The sequence below is a fragment of the Ranitomeya imitator genome, chromosome 4, assembly GCF_032444005.1.
Source record: "Ranitomeya imitator isolate aRanImi1 chromosome 4, aRanImi1.pri, whole genome shotgun sequence".
Lineage (NCBI taxonomy): Eukaryota > Metazoa > Chordata > Amphibia > Anura > Dendrobatidae > Ranitomeya > Ranitomeya imitator.
The window spans coordinates 424,199,441-424,220,631 of record NC_091285.1 but is presented as its reverse complement, the minus strand read 5'-3'; the positions used below and the strand labels follow the sequence as shown (position 1 = coordinate 424,220,631).

Here is a 21,191-nt window from a genome sequence, read left to right as displayed (position 1 = left end):
CATGCATCGGACCCCACGTCTCCTGCAATAAAATAGGAAGCTGTGAAGAGTATCTTGAGGGGTGTCCTTATCTCCCACGATGCCCGCCTCAAGAGGATCCGCATAGCAGAAATAGCTGATCTCTCTTCTAAAATATCTAAACTCGAGTCACAACATAAACAAGACCTTTCTCCAGTTACCCTGTCAGATCTATCCATGGCCAGACAAAAATTACTCACAATTCTGGATCAGAAGTCCCGGTGTCTTAGGGAGAAAATTAGGAGCCGTTTTTATCATTTGGGAAACAAGAGCGGTAAATTCTTAGCAAGGGCCTTACGCCCAAGAAGTCCGCAGACTTTTATCCCATTCATAAAAACCGCCAAGGGTAAGATAGCACATAGTACACGGGATATATTATCCAGCTTTCATGATTATTATAACTCCCTATAAAATATAAAAGGTCACTTTGGGGATCTCCCGACTCACTTGCTCCATGATAAAATAAAATCTTACATTCAATCAAATAGGTTGCCCGCGGTCTCGGAGGAGTGCCTAGTGGGTCTGGAGGAGGACTTCTCAATGGAGGAGGTCACCTCAGTAATTGGAGACCTGAAGTCAGGGAAAAGCCCTGGTCCTGACGGCTATTCAGCAGGGTTTTATAAGCAATTCTCGGACCTCCTGGGCCCTCCATTTCTGGCCGCGTGCAATTTTGTCGCCTCGGGAGGGTCGTTTTCCCCACAGGCCTTAAGGTACCTTCACACATAACGATATCGTTAACGATATCGTTGCTTTTTGTGACGTAGCAACGATATCGTTAAGGAAATCGTTCTGTGTGACAGCGACCAACGATCAGGCCCCTGCTGGGAGATCGTTGGTCGCTGAGGAAAGTCCAGAACTTTATTTCGTCGCTGGACTCCCTGCAGACATCGCTGGATCGGCGTGTGTGACACCGATCCAGCGATGTCTTCACTGGTAACCAGGGTAAACATCGGGTTACTAAGCGCAGGGCCGCGCTTAGTAACCCGATGTTTACCCTGGTTACCAGCGTAAAAGTAAAAAAAACAACCACTACATACTTACCTACCGCTGTCTGTCCCCGGCGCTCTGCTTCTCTGCACTCCTCCTGCTCTGGCTGTGAGCGTCGGTCAGCCGGAAAGCAGAGCGGTGACGTCACCGCTCTGCTTTCCGGCCGCTGTGCTCAGTCAGTGCAAGAGGAGTGCAGAGAAGCTGAGCGCCGGGGACAGACAGCGGTAGGTAAGTATGTAGTGGTTGTTTTTTTTTACTTTTAGGATGGTATCCATGGTAAACATCGGGTTACTAAGCGCGGCCCTGCGCTTAGTAACCCGATGTTTACCCTGGTTACCCGGGGACCTCTTGGGATCGTTGGTCGCTGGAGAGCTGTCTGTGTGACAGCTCTCCATCGACCAAACAGCGACGCTGCAGCGATCGACATCGTTGTCGGTATCGCTGCAGCGTCGCTAAGTGTGAAGGTACCTTTAGCCGCCCATATAACAATTATTCCAAAATCAGATAAGGATCCCTCCCTGTGTAGCAGTTATCGTCCAATTTCACTCATCAACATAGATGTCAAAATATATGCCAAGATGATCGCTAAGAGATTAAGTGGTCTCTTGCCTCATTTGATTAATTAAGATCAGGTAGGATTTGTCCTGGGAAGAGAGGCCAGAGATAATACTATTAGATCCATTTCGTTGATAGACAGAGCAAACAGAACAGGGGACCCCATGTGCTTATTATCAATTGATGCCGAAAAGGCATTCAACAGGGTGGGTTGGGATTTCATGTATCTAAAACTAGAGGGGATTGGATTAAAACGGAAAATGCTGAGGAGCATTATGGCCCTCTATGAGTCCCCATCGGTGCAAATCAAAGTTAATGGCTCCCTGTCGGACCACCTCCACATTCGAAACGGTACAAGACAGGGGTGCACTCTATCACCCCTGTTGTATATACTAACCATGGAATACTTGGCCAACGCGATTCGCAATAATATATCAATCAAAGGGGTTGTGGGACTCCAGTCCATGGGCCAGGTCAGTAGTTTTTGCCTATTGGATGGTAGGCTGACAGATCTCTTACCTTCCGGGATCTCCGATGCAGCTTTTGACTAGCCGGGCTGGAACCATAAAGTGGCCCTCCGTAAAGCTGAGCTTGACCTGGAGCGTTGAAACAAATTGCACTTGTCCTGGCTTGGTAGGATCAATACTATAAAAATGGATCTATTGCCACGTCTTCTCTATTTCTTTCAGACCATCCCTATGGTTCTGCCTGCTTCCTTCTTCTCCAGACTCAAATCAGCTATCACAAGATATATTTAGTCAGGCAAGCGACCTCGCCTATCATACCAATTACTGAGCAGACCTAAACAAGAGGGAGGTCTGAGTCTGCCTAACTTCCAGCTCTACAACCATGCCTCCATTGGAACCTGCCTACTAGATTTATATCATAATAAATTTTAAAAAAAAAAGTGGGTGGACTTGGAAACGAAGATTTCAGGGGTCAATCCCAGAGTTAACATCTTGCGGGGGTGGGTGGGGGGGAGCCTTCCCTTTCTTACTAGAAATCTGATTATTTTTGTCAACCGCAATCATCTGAAGCTTAATTTGTCATCTATACCAGGTCCCTTGACCCCGATCTCTGGCAATTCGGATTTCCCTGCGGGCCTGGATAAAATCATATTCCTTCATAAGCACAGGGATAGCCATCCAATAGTTTATGATTATATTAGCCCTTCATCTGTAAAGCCTTTCAATTCCCTCTTTGAGGGTTCAGAGATACCGCCTGGTGTATGGCTTCTTTATAAACAAATCAAAAGCTATGTTCTCAGGGTATCCAAACAGGTCGACCTATTCCGGCCGCTTACTTCTTTCGAGTCGGCGTGTCTGGGTGGGGACCCTCCATCACACACAGTATCACTCCTGTATAAAATGTTCCAGGGGCACCAGATATCTACATTAGATCCTCCTGCTTTCTACCAGAAATGGGAAATCGACTTGAGTAAGTCGTTAACACCAGATGACAGGAATAGGAGTCTTCTCTATAAACTTAGATCCTCACTGTGTGCGGACTACCAGGAGAGAGGTTATAGACTTCTGGCTCTGTGGTATAGATGCCCAGACAGCATCCACTCTATGTTCCCAAATACCCCAGACACGTGCTGGAGATGTTGGAGGGAGAGGGGATCGTACATACACATTTGGTGGTCTTGCCCATGCATTAAGGGTTTCTAAGAAGATGTTTTTAACCTACACAACAAGCTATCTACGCATAAAGCCCGACCCACAATAGAGGTGGCTCTGCTATCTGTGAGCATTCCATAGCTAAATTTAAGAAAGGCCTCCTCAGACATTTTTTGACAGCTGCGCGTAACTTAATACCTCGCTACTGGAAGCAGACGAATACCCCTTCAAGATCCGAGCTTGTGGTGGAGCTGAACCACCTCTTTAGAATGGAGCAACTGGTTGGTCAGGACACCGGGACCTTGGACAAGGTCCTAAACATATGGGCCCCTTGGATGTTTAGGGAGACCACGGGTCTGACTGCATGGCTCAGCGGAGTCTCTGACTCAAGTCTTTATATTTTTCAGATTGGACCCCTTGGGTTGTGAATTAATAAGCACCGATTTTGATTCCAGGCTGAGTTGGATGGGACAGCGGAGATTGGTCCCCCCCCCCCCCTTCCCCTCTTGTCTCTTCTTTTCTATCTGTCCCTCCCCACTTTCTTCTCTTTGTCTGTTAATTGTTGTATGGGTTATAAAGGTGTTATGGTTATGACTAGGAATTAATTTGGATAATTTACTCCGGTGATATATCTGAGCCTAGCTGTTAAAATGAGTTCTGGAGATGCAGATCCACACTGTGACTATGACTATAGGCATATTCCGCCATCATTGGTTACAGCAAGAAGATAACGGAGTCATGGTGTGGGATTATAGAGTATTGTTTATTATATTTTCTCTTGGTTACAGTGTTAATAACTCAAATGTCATTTCAAGTTGTATCATTTTGCTATTGACTTACTTCAATGGTTTTTGTAAAAGTGACTTCATTCAATAAACTTGATTTACACAAAAAAGTTTACTGAGATTTACATTCCCCAAAGACATCTGTGTATCTACGTTTTAGGGCTTGTTTCCACTTGCGAGAAACACATCCGTATCTCGCATGTGAAAACCAACGCGTGCCGCGATACACGCGCACACACCCCACGCGCGCACACACCCCACGCGCGCCGCGATACACGCGCACACACACACCGCACGCGCCGCGCTACACGCACGCACACACACCCCACGCTACACGCGCACCGCGCTACACGCGCACACCGCTACATGCACAACCCACGCGCACTGCGCTACACGCACAACCCACGCGCACTGCGCTACACGCACAACCCACGCGCACTGCGCTACACGCACAACGCTACACGCACTGCGCTACACGCACAACGCTACACGCACAACCCACGTGCACTGCGCACAACCCACGCGCACTGCGCTACACGCACAACCCACGCGCACTGCATACTGTGGGATTCTATGAGCTGTCCCAGGCCGAAGGTGTAGATGGAGAAGAGTAGGGGTACTAGAACAGAGCCTTGAGGGACGCCGACAGACAAGGGGCGAAGTGAGGTGGTGGCGTGGGGGAGGGAGACACTGAATGTTCAGTCTGTCAGATATGATGAGATCCAGGATAGGGCCAAGTCTGTGATGCCAAGAAATGATAGAATCTGTAGCAGAAGGGAATGGTCCACAGTGTCAAAGGCAGAATACATGTCCAGGAGGAGGAGGAGGAAAGAGTAGTGTCGCTTGCTCTTGGCTGCTAGTAGGTCATTGGTGACCTTAGTTAGGGCAGTTTCAGTTGAGTGATGTGTAGGAAGCCGGATTGTAACCGGTCAAAGAGGGAGCAGGAGGAGAGGTGGGATATCACACGTGATAAGCTTCTGTGAAGCCCCTGGGGGTTCAAGGTGCTCACCACACACTAGATAAGTTCCCTAGGGGTCTAGTTTCCAACATATAGATCTGGATGATAACGCTTTACCTCTTCCAAGTACTCGCCCAGCTGAGCGGCCACGTCCACATCCCAGTTCTTGGTCAAGTCCCTTATCGGCTGCAGCAGGTGGATGAACTTGGACTCCACGTCCTCCATCTTGTCTGCTCACCCCTAGAAAGAGTCCAGTACACAGACGTCACGTTAGTGCTGCGCTTTGTTAATACAGTTCACAAAGAGTGGAGCAGAACAGTTACCAGGGGGAGCACTGAGGGAGCTAGCAACTGCCCAGACAGCAGTTTGTGGGTCTCCCAAGTGCTGTGGCACTACAACTGCCAGCATGCCATGTTGGGGGTAGTTATAGTGAAGCTGTCCCCTTCCAACAGCCCCACGGCATAAGCCATTGCATACCGCTATAATGACCGCTCAGGTAATGCCTACTAAATCAGCCGCTGCGACCCGTTCGGAAGGCTCACCTCAGCGTGTCCGCCTACGACCAATGCAGCAGTGGAACGAGCTCCGCCACTCTCTACCGACACGTAAAACCGTTCCTCTCTACTTCCCTTTCGGCTTCAGCACGCCATTTTTGTTTTTCCCGCCTAGCCTCGTCCAGACACGCACTTCCGGGCGCTTCAAATTGAACCTATCAGGCCAGGAGCGCTGGAAGTAGAAACTAGGCTTCCGATAACTTCGTGCGTAGGTAAAGCGGAAGCTGCGACGTCATATTCACGTGACACACGCATTGCACCAATCAAGCAAGGAGCACTGCCGGAACAAACAGAACTTCAATATACCATTGGGTAGATAACGCTGACGTCATGTCACGTGACATATAATTGCCCGACTCAGCAAAGGAGTACAAAGATGGCTTCCAAATAGCGTTAGGTGTAGCGTGATGGCCTGACGTCATGTGCACGAGACGACCGGAATTGCACCAATCAGCTAGGAGCACTGGGAGTAGAAAGATGGCTTCCAAATAACTGTAGACTTTATGTTCTCGTGACACAGACATTGCGGGGCTATAGGGGTAGAGCACATCATGCTCTACCTGTTGATAGTAAATCTCAGTAATTCCTCATCAGCCTCCATAACTGGTGTCATAATAAAAATCTGCAGCTTTGGGCTCTTCTTCATTATGCAGAAAGATTATCATGGCAGCCAGCCGCTCACTATTATGGGCAACCTGGGGATCACTGAGGGTTGTTGGGAGTCTCAGCGGATGGACCGCTACCGGGAGCAGCACGGCGGCTCAGTGGTTAGCACAACTGCATTGCAGACCTGGGGGTTCAAATCCCACCAAGGACAGCATCTGCATGGCGTCTATATGCGCTCCCCATGTTTGTGTGGGTTTCCTCCCCAAAGACATACTGATAGATGATTTAGATTGAGAGCCCCAATGGGGACAGTGATCATGTCTGTGAAATTAATAGGGAAATAAAAGCAATTTTCTATCTGTTTATGGCTTTTTGATTGGTAGGTTCTAAATGGTCCTGGGACCCCCACTGATCAGCACCGCAGCTCTACTCTGCTCAGTCGCGGTTGTCAATGTGCCTGGATATACAATAAAGGGGCCACAACTCTCCGAGAAGAGGCGTAGTGTCTTTGTTGTGCTTATTGTGGGGGTATTAGGAGCTGGGTCCTCACTGATCATAAATGAGCGGCCCATTCTGAGAATGGCTATCAATCAAAATTCTCCAGTAGTCCCTCTTGAAGGGTTAAATATATTTATGTCATCACTTTCTGATTGGTAGGTGTCTGACTGAAGGGACCACCATCAGTCACCAGAATACTGTACCCATCGTGGACAGGTATGCAAAACTGAATACGCTTTATCATGTATCACTCCATAGGAAGAAAAAAAACCTCAAGGCTATATTTCTTTTTTTCATACGTTCTCTACTAACAGTGAAACATCTCCACATTCAGTATTTTGGTCTGTGGCCTCAGTAGTGTTATTTTTCTAAATACAGCATGCTCGGGGTACGGTGTTTTTACTGGTGTTGTTACCCACAGAACGTCAAACACAGCAGAAAACAGGACGCACAAAACATTACAAAATAATACATGCCACAAAAAAAAGTTTCTAAAAAAAATAATCTTATAAAATCTTCAAATTTACAGCCTTTTTAAAATACTGAAATGAATGTATAGAAACCCCAAAGGAGGAAGCACCGAACATCAGGTCATGAAAGGTCAGAGGCTTGGAATATAGAGTAAAAAAAAAACTTTATTTCACAGGTAACTATTTACATGGTGGCACTGCAGAAACGGGGGCCCACACTACATATAACATGTATAAACAAGATACATAATGGTTAAAATATAATATGTGTCCTGACCCACACAATAGTAAAAAATGGCCAATAAAAAGAGAAGACCAAGCTGATAGAAAAATATGCCTAATACCACGTGACGGTAAACTAACAAGAGTTTGCCTGATGATTCTGATGGGGGGCTAAATTGTGGAGCAAAAGAGCTAAATATATGCAAGTGGCCCTGCAGATGTGCACAGAGCAGACAATGTGGTTGCAGTAATCAAAAAACACTCCTATTAGATATTGGTGTATACAGTAGTCAGTAACACATAATTGGCTGGTAAGTACTGTCAGGGGGGTAAGAGATTAAATATACAGCACAACACATCACTGGGCATTCATATTCCATAGGTCAGAGGTGATAATATGGGTATAGGAGGTGGTGTAGAGACCCCTAAGGCCAGAGTCATACTACCGTAGAATACGGGCAAGTGCTATGTGAATAAAAATCACATAGACCAGTATTCACCAGTATTCATCTATGGGGCAGCTCACATCACCGTCTTTTTGCATGCTGTGATTGTCACCGACACTCGGCCGAGTCTCTGCTCACTCGCACTCAAGTCTATAAGTGTGAGAAAACGCATATCACTCAGATATCATCCGAGTGCGGTGCGATATACTCTGACCCCGGCAATGGAGGAGATGGAGAAATTAATTTCTCCGCAGCTGTGCGAGAGGCTCGGAGCACAGACACATGGCTCCCACTCGCAGCAGAGCATGAGCCGACGATCATTAGCATATCGCATCTAATGCCATACGCTCGTCTGACGCTGGCCTAAACCGGTTGCTGATACGCTAATAGGCATAAGGGCCAAGTGGAAATGTATATAGAAGAGTAGCCTGAAAGGTTTATAAGTAAAGAGGGTATGGTAAACACATTACCTACGGTAGGTGGTCTAGGGTACCGAGTGTGGCGCACACCACTATCTAATAGGAGTGGGGTTTTTTCGATTGCTGCAACCACATTGTCTGCTCTGTTCACATCTCTAGGACCACTTTGCATATATTTTGATTTTTGCTCCACTATTTAGCCCCCCATCAGAATCATTTTACCTTCCAGAGTCCATAGCGCTGTTTTTGATTAGTTGGGCTGGTAAGGCTTTATCTGTGCATCACACCGCAATGATGATGTTGTTCCAGCCCGGCTAGTCAAAAGCTGCATCGGAGATTTGTCAGCCTACCATCCAATAGGCAAAAACTACTGACCTGGCCCATGGATTGGAGTCCCACAAATCAATGCCCCCAATTTTAGCCTTCAGACTAGTGTATTACTAGGATTCTGTTAGTTTGGGTCCATAAACTTGCAAGGTGTGGTTGAAGTCAACCTATGGAAATACACTGTGCTCTGACAACTAAGGGTATGTTCCCACGGTCAGTAAACGCTGCCGGTTGGACGCTGTGTACATCCACAGCGTCCAACCCACAGCGGCCAGATTTTACAGCATAGTGGATGGGATTGGAAGAAATCCCATCTACACTATGCGTACAGGGATGCCTCCAGGTTCCCTGCGGAGACAGACATGCGGTGCGTGTTTCGAGACCGCAGCATGTTTATTTATTTTGCGGAGACACTCAGTGTTCAATGAACACATGCGGAATCACCTGCGTTCAAAAGCTAGCAGCGCTTTGGACGGAGCGGACATGTGCTGGGTCCAAGGCACTGCCGGTTCCCGACCATGGGAACATACCCTAAAGGCCAGAGATGAAGTGGCGTTGACAGTGGGAAGTAGTTGACTGCTGCTGGAAAAGAGGAGATGGTCTCGGGAGAGCAGAAGAAGAAGCAGGCTGATGATGAGAAGTCCATTGCCGCAGAGTTTCTCATCATGAAGATTGGCCAGTTTAATTTTAATGTTCAATACATTCTTTCCATAAGTCCAAAACTAAGGCCTAGCATGGAGCAAAAGGAGTCTCTGATTTGATGCATGAAGGAAATACTGATAGAGACATGCCAGGAAAGATTGTTGCCAAGAACTATAGGAAAACACCAGCAAATCTCAAAAATAAAAAGGGTAAGGCCACATGCACATGTTGGGGATTTGGTCAGTATTTTACATCAGTATTTCTAAGCCAAAGTCAGGAGAGGAACAAATAGAGGAAAAGTATAATAGAAACATATGCACCACTTCTGCATGTATCACCCACTCCTGGTTTTGGCTTACAAATACTGAGGTAATAGACTCATCAAATACTCAATGTGTGAATGCAGCCTTATTGAGAATGTTCTAAAGAATTACCTCTTAAAGGAGAAGTAACTACCATGTCTTACGTTCTGTATTAGTAACAGAATGTGAAGCTGAAGCGTATTGTATGTACATTTACCCTATACCCTATATGTTAGCGCTATATAAAAATAAAGATTATTACCCTCATTTGTCATTATTTTGTGCTAACAAACACCAGCATTTCACTAAGCACACTTTATGGTTAGGTCTGGGCACTTGCTTGAAACTAGCTGTATTCAACTGTGTCACTTTTCTAGCAGTTTTTTTCCCTAAATTTTTCTTTTACAAATTTATAGTCAAACATACTCTAATAAAAAATGCATAAACTGTGCAAGAGCTACAAAAAAAAGCAACAACAAAAAATATTTAAAATCTGAATTGTGTGTATCCTAATGTGCATTTAGACAAGAAGATATCGGCGAACTGTTAGCCAATAAACATGCGGGGATTGTCTGATCATTCAGATGAGCATATTATATGGACGTATGCTGTCTCTGTGTTAGAATCGGATAGCACAAAGACAGCATACTGACCAACGTAATTCACTAGAGCTTTTCAGATGACCGTTTCTTCACACGGACAGCATGCACCAGTCTCTTCCGTATTTCTATGGGTGTGATGACAATATGGATGAAAATCTTCAAAATTTTCATAGTCAGCTAAGGCTACGTTCACATTTGCGCTCTGCCGGGCTGCGTCGGGCGCAGCCGCGGCGATGCATGCGCCATGCGCCCCTATATTTAACATGGGGGCGCATGGACATGCGTTTGCATGCGTTTTGTGATGCATGCGTCTTTTTTGCCGCAAGCGTCGGGGCGCAGAGGACGCAGCAAGTTGCATTTTTTTTTGCGTCCAAAATCCGGCAAAAAAAGGACGCATGCGTCACAAAAATATGCGCTTTTCATGCGTTCTTGTTTGCGTTGTGCGTTGCGTCGCCGACGCAGCACCGCACAATGCAAATGTGAACGTAGCCTAAGCCTGTACTAAACTGGACCTTTTTTTTCTCTCATGTGTCATCCATATTGCCTCTATTCGTGTCCTTTTTTCCATCTGTTTTTAAACACTGACTCTTAACAATGGATCAGTGAAAAGCGGATGAAACACGGATAGAACACTGAAGTAAGGCCGGGTTATGATGAGCATATGCAAAATCGTCTGGTTTTCTTTCTGAAGAAAGGCGCTTTTCCATCCATATAGTCATCTGCGAGCGCTTTTCCATTTTTTTCATCTTTAATTTAATACATAACATCCAAATACGGTTTTCTATGGCAATAATTGCAATGGATAAGTGGAAAGCGCACCACATACGGATTCTAAGCCATTTTTGATCATTTTTTGGCATTGATTTATAACGGGCGAGTCTGATCTGAACTATGCTAGGTTCCTATACATGGATACATGTATACTATACATGTACTATATGTACTATATATATACATGTACTATATATATACATATATATATATACACATATATATATATATACATATATATATATATATATACATATATATATATACATATATATATATATATACACATATATATATATATATATATATATACATATATATATATATATATATATACATATATATATATATATACATGTACTATATATATACATGTACTATACTATACATGGATCCATCGGATCCATGTCTGGTAATTATAGGTGGTATTATTTTTACAAGGGGGAAACATAGGGATTGAGAAGGGATAGTAGGAGGCGAGCAGTGGATGATCCCATTAATAGGCGCATAAAAAATGCATCCATTTTTAAAACGGACGTGTGTATGGCTCAGTAAAACAATGTAGGTCCGTGTGCTGCTGTGATGTGTGAATACAGCCTTAACGCCAGGCTCATGTTACTGCAGGAAGAACATGGAGATTGGAGAAACAATGCAGAAGCATTCACTTCTCCCTACATACAGACAAGCAGAAGAGCTGCGCCTGCGCACTAGATGAAATCACAAACGATCCCAAAATCTCTCCGAACTCGCCTATCAAGTTACGCAGCAGCTTTTTGAACGTGGAAACGTGAAACGCGCATGCGTATTAGATAGGGCGATTGTCGGCCCTTACTGCGCATCTGCGGACCGTCCACGTTGTGACTCATCCAGACAGCTGCAGGGATCCGGTATTTCCGAGGAAATGGGGGAACAACGGCAGGTCCGGAATACGTTCTTATGGGGGCTGAGCGGAATTTACCTGTGTGCATTCCTCTCGCTGTACACGCAAGTCCCAGGTAACGCTTTGTCTGATTAGCGCCCACATCTTGGGGTGCATTATGTGATGTCTTCCTACGGTCGGACGTGTTTCCACAGGTACAACCTCAGCTAGTCTTTGTGCATGTATTAACCCCTGCAGAGTTTCTGCACTTATTGAGCATGTGTGATCCTCGCTTCCTCAGATCCTTATTTATGTGTCAGCCATCGATATTCCTAAAATGGAAATTAATGAGGTCCTGATGGCCGCCCCGTATCAGTCCTGATCACTGAGATCCAGATTCCAATAATCTGGCGGGATGTGATGAAATAGGTGCAGGGACATTGGGCACCTGGCCCAGGATTAGGGTTGATTCCAGGTGGCGTCATTTTCCAGGTGGTAAAATCCACTATAGAAATCTGCCCCATGTGTTCCTATGGGATGAAATAAAATCTGTAACATTTATTCTAAATATTTGCACATTTTCTGAATCTGCAGGTGTATTTACACCACAATTTTTCAACAGTAATCGTACTTCGCTTTTGCTGCGGATTCCCCTTTGTGGATTTTGCCGGCTGTTTTTACACTATGATTCCACACTTGTATAGACGGAAGATAAGCGCCTGACTCTGCAGAAAGCTACCAGACTGAGGCCCACCACACAGGAAGTGGTCTCAGCCCTGAGCGGCTGGGGCTCGGATGTCTCCAGCTTCTTAAGCCTTTCCATTTTTGGATAGGTGGCCTGATCTGCAGACGACCGTCCCAGACCATATTGCCTGTGGCTTTATGGTGCAGCCTTTATGGCATGGCGTTGCCGTCAGTTGCTTTATGCCAGATAATTGGTTCTCGTTATCTTTTTCATGCTATGTATATATGGAATCCTCAGACCTGATTCTCATAACTGAGCTTATATGTTGCTCTATGGTGTGTCGACAGGATTGCAAATGGTCGTGGTGCAGAAAGGGTTTCCAGGCAAATCCATGAGAAATAAATTGCAACATGCCATAATATGAAGGACTTAAAGGGCTTTTCCATTTCATTAAACCCCATACTGCAACTTGTTTAAAAATAAACTAAATGCCCTTTAGGCACCCTGCTGTGGTCCAATGTTGTCTGTGCCACCGCTCCATTTCAGTTATCTGAAGTCACATCGACTTCAGAGCTTTACATGAGATCAGTGGTACTGCCCATCTCGATGGCACAAGGCATTGATCTCACCATTGTTGATGTGACGTCAGTGCTGTAGGCAATGATGGAGACTGAGCGCTGGGCTAAGTGAAGCTGCATTAAGGCTCACTTTACACATTAAAGTCAACTGGACCCACCAATGTCAGTGGATTGTCAAGATCAATCAAAATATAATTTGAGAAGATAAGAGTCAGGTAATGTCTATTTAGATGCTCAAACCGTTTGTTTTCTGGAAGATAAGCATCTAACAGAGCATCGTCCTTCACTTTCCCCATTGAACATGTATGAATGTGTTGAGACCCTGAATACTCATGTGTATGAAGGAGTAATAGTTGTTAAGGTTGAAGGTAGACGTATGAATCTGAGTCCATCAAGTTAAACCTACAGCCTAACATGTTGATCCAGTAGAAGACACAACCCCAAGGAATAGACAAGTAGGGTATGTTCCCACTGTCAGTAAAAGCTATGGGAACAAATCTCTGTCTAAGTGAGGCCTTAGAAAAATAGCTTCTGGAAACCTTTTTAGAATTACCCCATCATTTCATTCTTGTGTGTACAGTGAAAATCTAGCTGACTTCAGTAGGAAGGAAGCATCTCATGTATCTTGATTGGTTTTCTTTTAGGGCTTTATGGACGTGAAGGAATCTTACCAGCTGGGAAGATGCTTCGATTCACTGGGAAAGACTTATGGGAACAGTTGAAGGACTCCCCCACATTGCTGTGGTTAGGTCCCCAGCTGGGACTGGACACAGAGCAGGGCATTGAATTAATCTGTATACTTGGGGCAGTCCTTTCGTTGGGCGCTTTGCTTTTTAACTGCTTTCGTGACAGCCTAATTTTTCTCCTGCTCTGGATCCTCTACTTATCTCTGTATCAGGTAAGCGAAAGTCCTTGTCTCTGAAATTCAAGTAGTGGTTCTGCAAATCAGCATATGAATGTATAGGTCCAATAAACATCCATATTTTATTTCAGAAATAAAACCTTGAGGGACAGGTGGGTGACAGTGACCAGTAAGGACGAGGGGGGGGCGCTGCTGCTATGGCCGCTGTGACTGGTGAGAAGGTGTAGAGAGACACTGCGGTGATGGGACAGGTGGCGGTGATCCGTAATGGAGAGATTACTGGAAATACTCTTATGACAGATGGGAGGGAGAACAAGGTCTCAATTGAGGGGCACACACCTGTCACTACGGTGTTGGATGGGGGTACACTGCTGTGACTACATTAACTATGGATGGGACCACTGTTGTCAATGGCAGATCTGTGGGACTGGCCTATATCGCAGTCACTGATCACATGAATTAATATTGATTACTTTTGTTTCTGCAGGTCGGACAGGTGTTTCTTTATTTCCAATGGTAAGTGTTAATGTACATTTGTATACGTTGAAGGGAACCTGTCCCCAGGTTTGACTGATATGAGAAATCTTCCTCTAGTCACAGAGATGCAAGCTCTGGGCTATGTGTTCACCATATGTGCTCCACATACAAGGTATGAAAAGAGCCCATTTCCAAAGAATACCATTATAAGTTCATTATATTCTGGCCCGATATACAGCCTTCTATAATGCTGTATATCTGCCCTCAACCTGACCTGTAAGACAAGGAAGAGAGCTTTTATTATACTCACCTGCAGGGTGGTCTGGTCCAGTCAGATGGGTGTTGCAGGTCTTGGCCCGGCGCCTCTCTTCAATGTTGTCCTCCTTATTGCTTCGTGTCGATGACGCGTCGCTATGTCATCCACACAGGGTCCCAGGCATCTCACTTTTGCGCAGGCGTACTGCCCTTACTAGTGCAGAGTATAGTACATCATTGCACATGCGCTGGGGCTCTTTCACCTTTCCTGGTGCATGCGTACTTCAGTACTTTACTCTTCCCTGGTCTTGCCTGAGAGGTACAACTGTGCAGGAGCCAGGGCTGTGGAGTCGGTAAGCCAAACCTCTGACTCCAACTCCTCAATTTCCATGACTCCGACTCCACCAAAATGGGCTCCAACTCCACGACTCTGACTCCACATCCCTGGCAGGAGCCTGATGCCGGAGAGATTGTGTGGATGATGTAGGGCCGCATCATCCACACAAAGCAAGATGGAGGACGGCATCACAAGAAGAGGGAGGCGCCAGACCAAGACCAGTGACGCCCCTCGGACCAGACCACCCTATAGGTGAGTATAATAAAAGATCTTTTTCTTCTCTTACAGGTCGGGTTGGGGGCAGATATACAGCATTATAGAATGCTGTATATCAGGCCTTAAAGATGGTGACCTTACTTCATAACGACCAAACCTGGTGACAGGTTCCCTTTAATCTACGTATATATGCAGCTTATAATGGCGTTCTTTAGGCCATGTTCACACAATGCGTTTTTTACTGCGGAACCGCCGCGATTTTGCCGCTGCGGGTCCGCAGCTGTTTTCCATGCAGGGTACAGTACAATGTACCCTATGGAAAACAGGAACCACTGTGCCCACATTGCGGAAATGCACTAAAAAAGCCGCGCTGAATAGCTGCGGTAAAAAAGAAGGACCATGTCACTTCTTTTTGCGGAACTGCAGCGGTTCTGCACCCATTGACCTCCATTGTGAGGGTCAAACCCGCAGTAAAACCCGCAGACGAAAAAAATATCTGCGGGTTTTCTGCGGTTTGTGGTGCAGAACCGCTGCAGCAGGAAGTGCGTGGGCGGAGTGTGGCTGTCCCCCCGTGCCCCAATCCCACCCCCCCATGCTCCGACACCCCAACCCCCCCCATGTGCTCTTATCTCCCCCCCCCCCCCCCTTATACTTACCGGGCCTCCCAGTGTCCGTCCGTCCGTCTTCTCCCTGGGCGCCGCCATCTTCCAAAATGGCGGGCGCATGCGCAGTGCGCCCGCCGAATCTGCCGGCCGGCAGATTCGTTCCAGGCACATTTTGATCACTGTGATAACCTCACAGTGATCAAAATAAAAAAAAAGTAAATGACCCCCCCATTTATCACCCCCATAGGTAGTAACAATAATAAAATAAAGAATTTATTTATTTTTTTCCCCCTACAGTTAGAACTAGGGGTAGGGTTACGGTTAGGGGTAGGGGTAGGGTTAGGGTATTTTCAGCCATTTTAACCCTAAAAAACTTCCTAGAAAACACACAGACTCTGCAGAGAAAACTGCATAAAAAAACGCACTAAAAACGCATCAAAAAACGCACCTGCGTTTTCTGCCAAGAGCTGCGATTTTTAGTGCAGAAAAAACAGCAGGGAAATCAGGAACGTGTGAACATGGCCTTAGAAATAGTCTTCATACCTTATATGTGGTGAACACATGGACCCGAGCTTGCATCTGCCATAAAGTACGCAACGGATCATCATGAATTAGACGTGCTGGGCGAATGGGGTGTGAAAACGCCAAGTCACAAATTTTTTTTTTTTTTTTTTAATTCTCAACTCCCAGTTGCGCAGAATGTTTGTGGCTTTTTACACCAGGTGACCAGATGAAAAATCTGTGATGAATCGGAGTCTATGAATTTTTAAGTGAAGACCAAAGTTTTAGGGTCTGGCTCATTATTGCATTTGCGCCTTAATATTTTTTGCTTCTTCTAGGTGTTTTTCTGCCTGCTTTTAATTTGCACCTTTTTAAAGTCTATTTTATTGTATTTTTTTCCCTGTTCTTGTTTTTTTATGTTTGCCATTGTGGGTGGGGCTAGAGTTTCCAGATGTCAGCTGATTTATCTATTGCAATGTTATAAAAAGTTGCAAAATTTGGCACAAATGTCCTTCGGTTTCCATTTGGAGTGACTTTATATACTTCAGGCATTCTGGAGAGTATATTGTAACATTTCAGCAAAATGTGTAACTTCTTGGTCAGAATTCATGTACTACTTGCTTCATTTTGAAGCATTTGGCCCACAAAAAAAGGATTAAGAACCACAAGGAACAACAGGGAATGTTCACATCATCTTGCTGCTGGCAGCCTGGGTGCACATCATCTTGCTGCTGGCAGCCTGGGTGCACATCATCTTGCTGCTGGCAGCCTGGGTGCACATCATCTTGCTGCTGGCAGCCTGGGTGCACATCATCTTGCTGCTGGCAGCCTGGGTGCACATCATCTTGCTGCTGGCAGCCTGGGTGCACATCATCTTGCTGCTGGCAGCCTGGGTGCACATCATCTTGCTGCTGGCAGCCTGGGTGCACATCATCTTGCTGCTGGCAGCCTGGGTGCACATCATCTTGCTGCTGGCAGCCTGGGTGCACATCATCCTGCTGCTGGCAGCCTGGGTGCACATCATCCTGCTGCTGGCAGCCTGGGAACATTCCCCTGTTTCATTGTAAGTAATTGGCATCTCTATTGCATTTGCCCATAGCACTTTTATTTAATCGTCTCTCCTGCTTGCATTTTACACGATTTGTTCCTCTGGTTGCAATTCGTTTATTGCACATAGCACTTTATTCTGATATATTCTGACCATGAATTTTTGAGACTTTTTGAGATTTTTTTGTGATACTGTTGCATATTTATATATCATCGGCACACACTAGTTTTTTATCTATTTTTTTTATTTTCCCCTGGTGAGCATACGTGATAGATTGCCATCTTACCCTGTGATATATAATTAGGATTTGGCTTGCCCTGTTATTTGCAGCTTGAATTGTGCACATTTTTGGACTATATTTATCTATATTTTTATACTATATTTTAAATGTTTGTCACTACTGCTACTAAATAAAAATTGATTTTTATATTACAATTATTCCCTGTCACTTTCTCACTGGTTCGGCTTTTGTGTTGAGAGCATTTTTTTCTCTTCTCTTTAATGGTTTTCCATTATAACTGTGGCACATGTGGTGACCCATTGATTATATTGAAATTTTTATTATGACTTTTATATTTGTCACATATACTATCTAGGTGTCACTACTGTGTCTTTTACTAAGGAACAAAAAGAAAAGTGACTGAAATAAAAAATGGAACTGATAAATCAGGGAGTTAAGAGTTTAATATTGGTGATGAGCGAACGTGTTTGGACAAGGTGTTATGTGCGCATGCTCGTGCTAACCAAGCGTCTTCGACGTGCTCGAAAAATGTTTGTTTGATTCCCTCGGTTGCATGTCTCGCAGCTGTCTAACAATGGGACACAGTCAGACTTGACTGAACTCAACAATGTGAACACCTCTCAGTTCTCCAAATCATCTTTTAATATCCCCATTCCTGGCTCGGCTTTCCAGGACCACCTGCCATTTTGGTAGGGAAACTTCAGGTTTGTGACTGGACAGTGCGTTAATAAGAAGGCAACTATAATGAATGTTTAATAGCAGGGCTGTGGAGTCGGAGCCCATTTTGGTGGAGTCGGTGTCATGGAAATTGAGGATTCTGAGTCTGAGGTTTGGCTTACCGACTCCACAGCCCTGTTTAATAGTGCATCTTTTTGCAAGCCTCCATCACCCACCATGCCCCCTGTGGGTGATGGGAACGTATGCCCATGTTTTGAAGCCTGTGCCAATAAATTTCAAGTGCCAGAAATGACACTTGCTTTGAGAGAACCCCACCATCAGCTCTGAGTCCTGCGAACAGGACCATATAACAAGCAATAAATCGTGATTTATTTATTTTTTATGCTCCTTTATCCAAATGTAACCAAAGAATGTCAAACTTATACTATTTCTTGCATTTTCTTTTACGATGGCCTTGTCTGTATGTATATTTTTTTCAGGGACAGCCTTTTACTAGAAACAGGATTCCTGGCAATATTGGTAGCCCCAATGCGTGCGTTGCGCTCAAAGATGAACGTTTGGAGTGCCCACGACGGCATCACTTTCTGGCTCACTCGATGGCTTCTTTTTAGGCTTATGTTTGCATCTGGAGTCGTAAAGCTAACGAGTCGTTGTCCAACATGGTGGGGGCTTACAGGTGAGAAGATGTTACTTTTTCTCATCAAGGCCAATGTGTTTGGTCTAGATTTCTTGATCTATGAGTTTTGTGTGCTTTAATCGGTGTTATTTCTGTGTACTACTTTCAATTTATCACTTTACATTATAACTATTACTGATGTCCTTTGTTGTATTGTCTTTGTGCCATTTTTCCATAACTTAGGGTATGTCACAGAAGTGAGTACACCCCTCACTTTTTTCGTAAATATTTGATGCTGTCTTTTCATGGGACCGCACTGAAGATATGACACTTTGCAACAATGTGTCATGTTGATGCAATGTGTCTCCAGACAAAGGTGCCTGCAAATTGTTCCACAAAATTGAAAAAATGCCCCATCAAAACACTTAAAGGGACACTGTCACCTGAATTTGGAGGGAACAATCTTCAGCCATGGAGGCAGAGTTTTTGGGTGTTTGATTCACCCTTTCCTTACCCGCTGGCTGCATGCTGGCTGCAATATTGGATTGAAGTTCATTCTCTGTCCTCCATAAGACACGCCTGTGCAAGGCAAGATTGCCTTGTGCAGGCATGTACTACGGAGGACAGAGAATGAACTTCAATCCAATATTGCAGCCAGCGGGTAAGGAAAGGGTGAATCAAACACCCAAAAACCCCGCCTCCATGGCTGAAGATTGTTCCCTCCAAATTCAGGTGACAGTGTCCCTTTAAGAAAAAGCCAACAAAAATAGCTTTACAAACCCCGCTAGGAAATGTCCTAAAAAATAATAATTTATTTATATAGCGCCAACATATTCCGCAGCGCTTTACAAATTACAGAGGGGACTTGTACAGACAATAGACATTACAGCATAAGAGAAATCACAGTTCAAAACAGATACCAGGAGGAGTGAGGGCCCTGCTCGCAAGCTTACAAACTATGAGGAAAAGGGGAGACACGAGAGGTGGATGGTAACAATTGCTTTAGTTATTCGGACCAGCCATAGTGTAAGGCTCAGGTGTTCATGTGAAGCTGCATGAACCAGTTAACTGCCTAAGTATGTAGCAGTACAGACACAGGGCTAATAACTGCATAAAATGTATGAGAACATATTGCGAGGAACCTGATTATTTTTTTTGTTTGTTTGTTTTTTGAATGGGCCACACAGGGATAGTTAGGTTAATGTGTTGATGTGGTAGGCCAATCTGAACAAATGAGTTTTTAGGGCACACTTAAAATTGGGGATTAATTGTATTAACCTGGGTAGTGCATTCCAAAGAATCGGCGCAGCACGTGTAAAGTCTTGGAGACGGGAGTGGGAGGTTCTGATTATTGAGGATGCTAACCTGAGGTCATTAGCGGAGCGGAGGGCACGGGTAGGGTGGTAGACTGATACCAGGGAGGAGATGTAGGGTGGTGCTGAGCCATGGAGTGCTTTGTGGATGAGGGTAGTAGTTTTGTACTGGATTCTTGAGTGGATGGGTAACCAGTGTAATGACTGCCACAAGGTAGAGGCATCAGTGTAACGGTTGGTGAGGAATATGATCCTGGCTGCAGCATTCAGGACAGATTGGAGAGGGGAGAGTTTGGTAAGAGGGAGGCCGATTAGTAGAGTTACAATAGTCCAGACGAGAATGAATAAGTGAAACAGTAAGAGTTTTTGCAGAGTGGAAAGTAAGAAAAGGGCGAATTCTAGAAATGTTTTTGAGATGCAGATAAGAAGAGCGAGCCAGTGATCGGATGTGGGGGTGAATGAAAGCTCGGAATCAAGGATGACCCCAAGGCAGCGGACATGTTGCTTTGGAGTAATGGTGGAACCGCACACGGAGATGGCAATATCAGGCAAAGGTAGGGTAATAGAGGGAGGAAACACGAGGAGTTCAGTTTTTGACAGGTTCAGTTTCAGATAGAGGGAGGACATGATGTTAGAGACAGCGGTAAGACAATCACTGGTGTTTACTAAAAAGGTCGGCGTGATATCAGGAGAAATGTATAATTGGGTGTCGTCAGCATAGAGATGGTACTGGAAACCAAATCTACTGATTGTTTGTCGAATAGGGGAGGTATACAAAGAGAAGAGGATGTGGCAAAAGGGACAAATGTGGCAAAAGAAGCATATGGCCAGTGGTTATAGAAATCCCTCCTCATAGCTGTTATCCAAGAGTGCTATACAGAGAACGTATCGCAAAAAAAACGCTATTAACCTGCAGATATGGCAGCATAGTGGATAGCACTGCAGTCTTGCAGCACTGAGGTCCTGGGTTCAAATCCCACCAAGGACAACATCTGCATGTTTTCCCCGTGTTTGCGTGGATTTCCTCTGGGTTCTCCGGTTATCTCCTACACTAGGGAATCTAGATTGTGAGCCCCATTGGGGACAGCGAAGATAATATATGTAAAACGCTGCGAAATATGATAGCGCTATAAAACCAA

At 45.0% G+C, this 21,191-nt stretch overlaps 2 protein-coding genes across 2 annotated transcripts in view; one reads left to right on the top strand and one right to left on the bottom strand.

The window, feature by feature from the left end:
- Positions 1-5,599, bottom strand: part of NCAPH2 (non-SMC condensin II complex subunit H2) — a 205,580-nt gene extending 199,981 nt beyond the window's left edge. The window contains exons 1-2 of the mRNA XM_069765477.1: positions 5,465-5,599; positions 5,040-5,162 (exon numbers count right to left, since the gene is read on the bottom strand). Coding sequence (XP_069621578.1) covers positions 5,040-5,147 — 108 coding nt within the window. The 5' untranslated portion in view covers positions 5,148-5,162; positions 5,465-5,599. The remainder of the gene's footprint in view (positions 1-5,039; positions 5,163-5,464) is intronic.
- Positions 5,600-11,600: 6,001 nt separating this feature from the next.
- Positions 11,601-21,191, top strand: part of LMF2 (lipase maturation factor 2) — a 54,124-nt gene continuing 44,533 nt past the window's right edge. The window contains exons 1-4 of the mRNA XM_069765475.1: positions 11,601-11,776; positions 13,548-13,801; positions 14,253-14,281; positions 18,603-18,799. Of these exons, the coding sequence (XP_069621576.1) occupies positions 11,683-11,776; positions 13,548-13,801; positions 14,253-14,281; positions 18,603-18,799 (574 nt within the window). The 5' untranslated portion in view covers positions 11,601-11,682. The remainder of the gene's footprint in view (positions 11,777-13,547; positions 13,802-14,252; positions 14,282-18,602; positions 18,800-21,191) is intronic.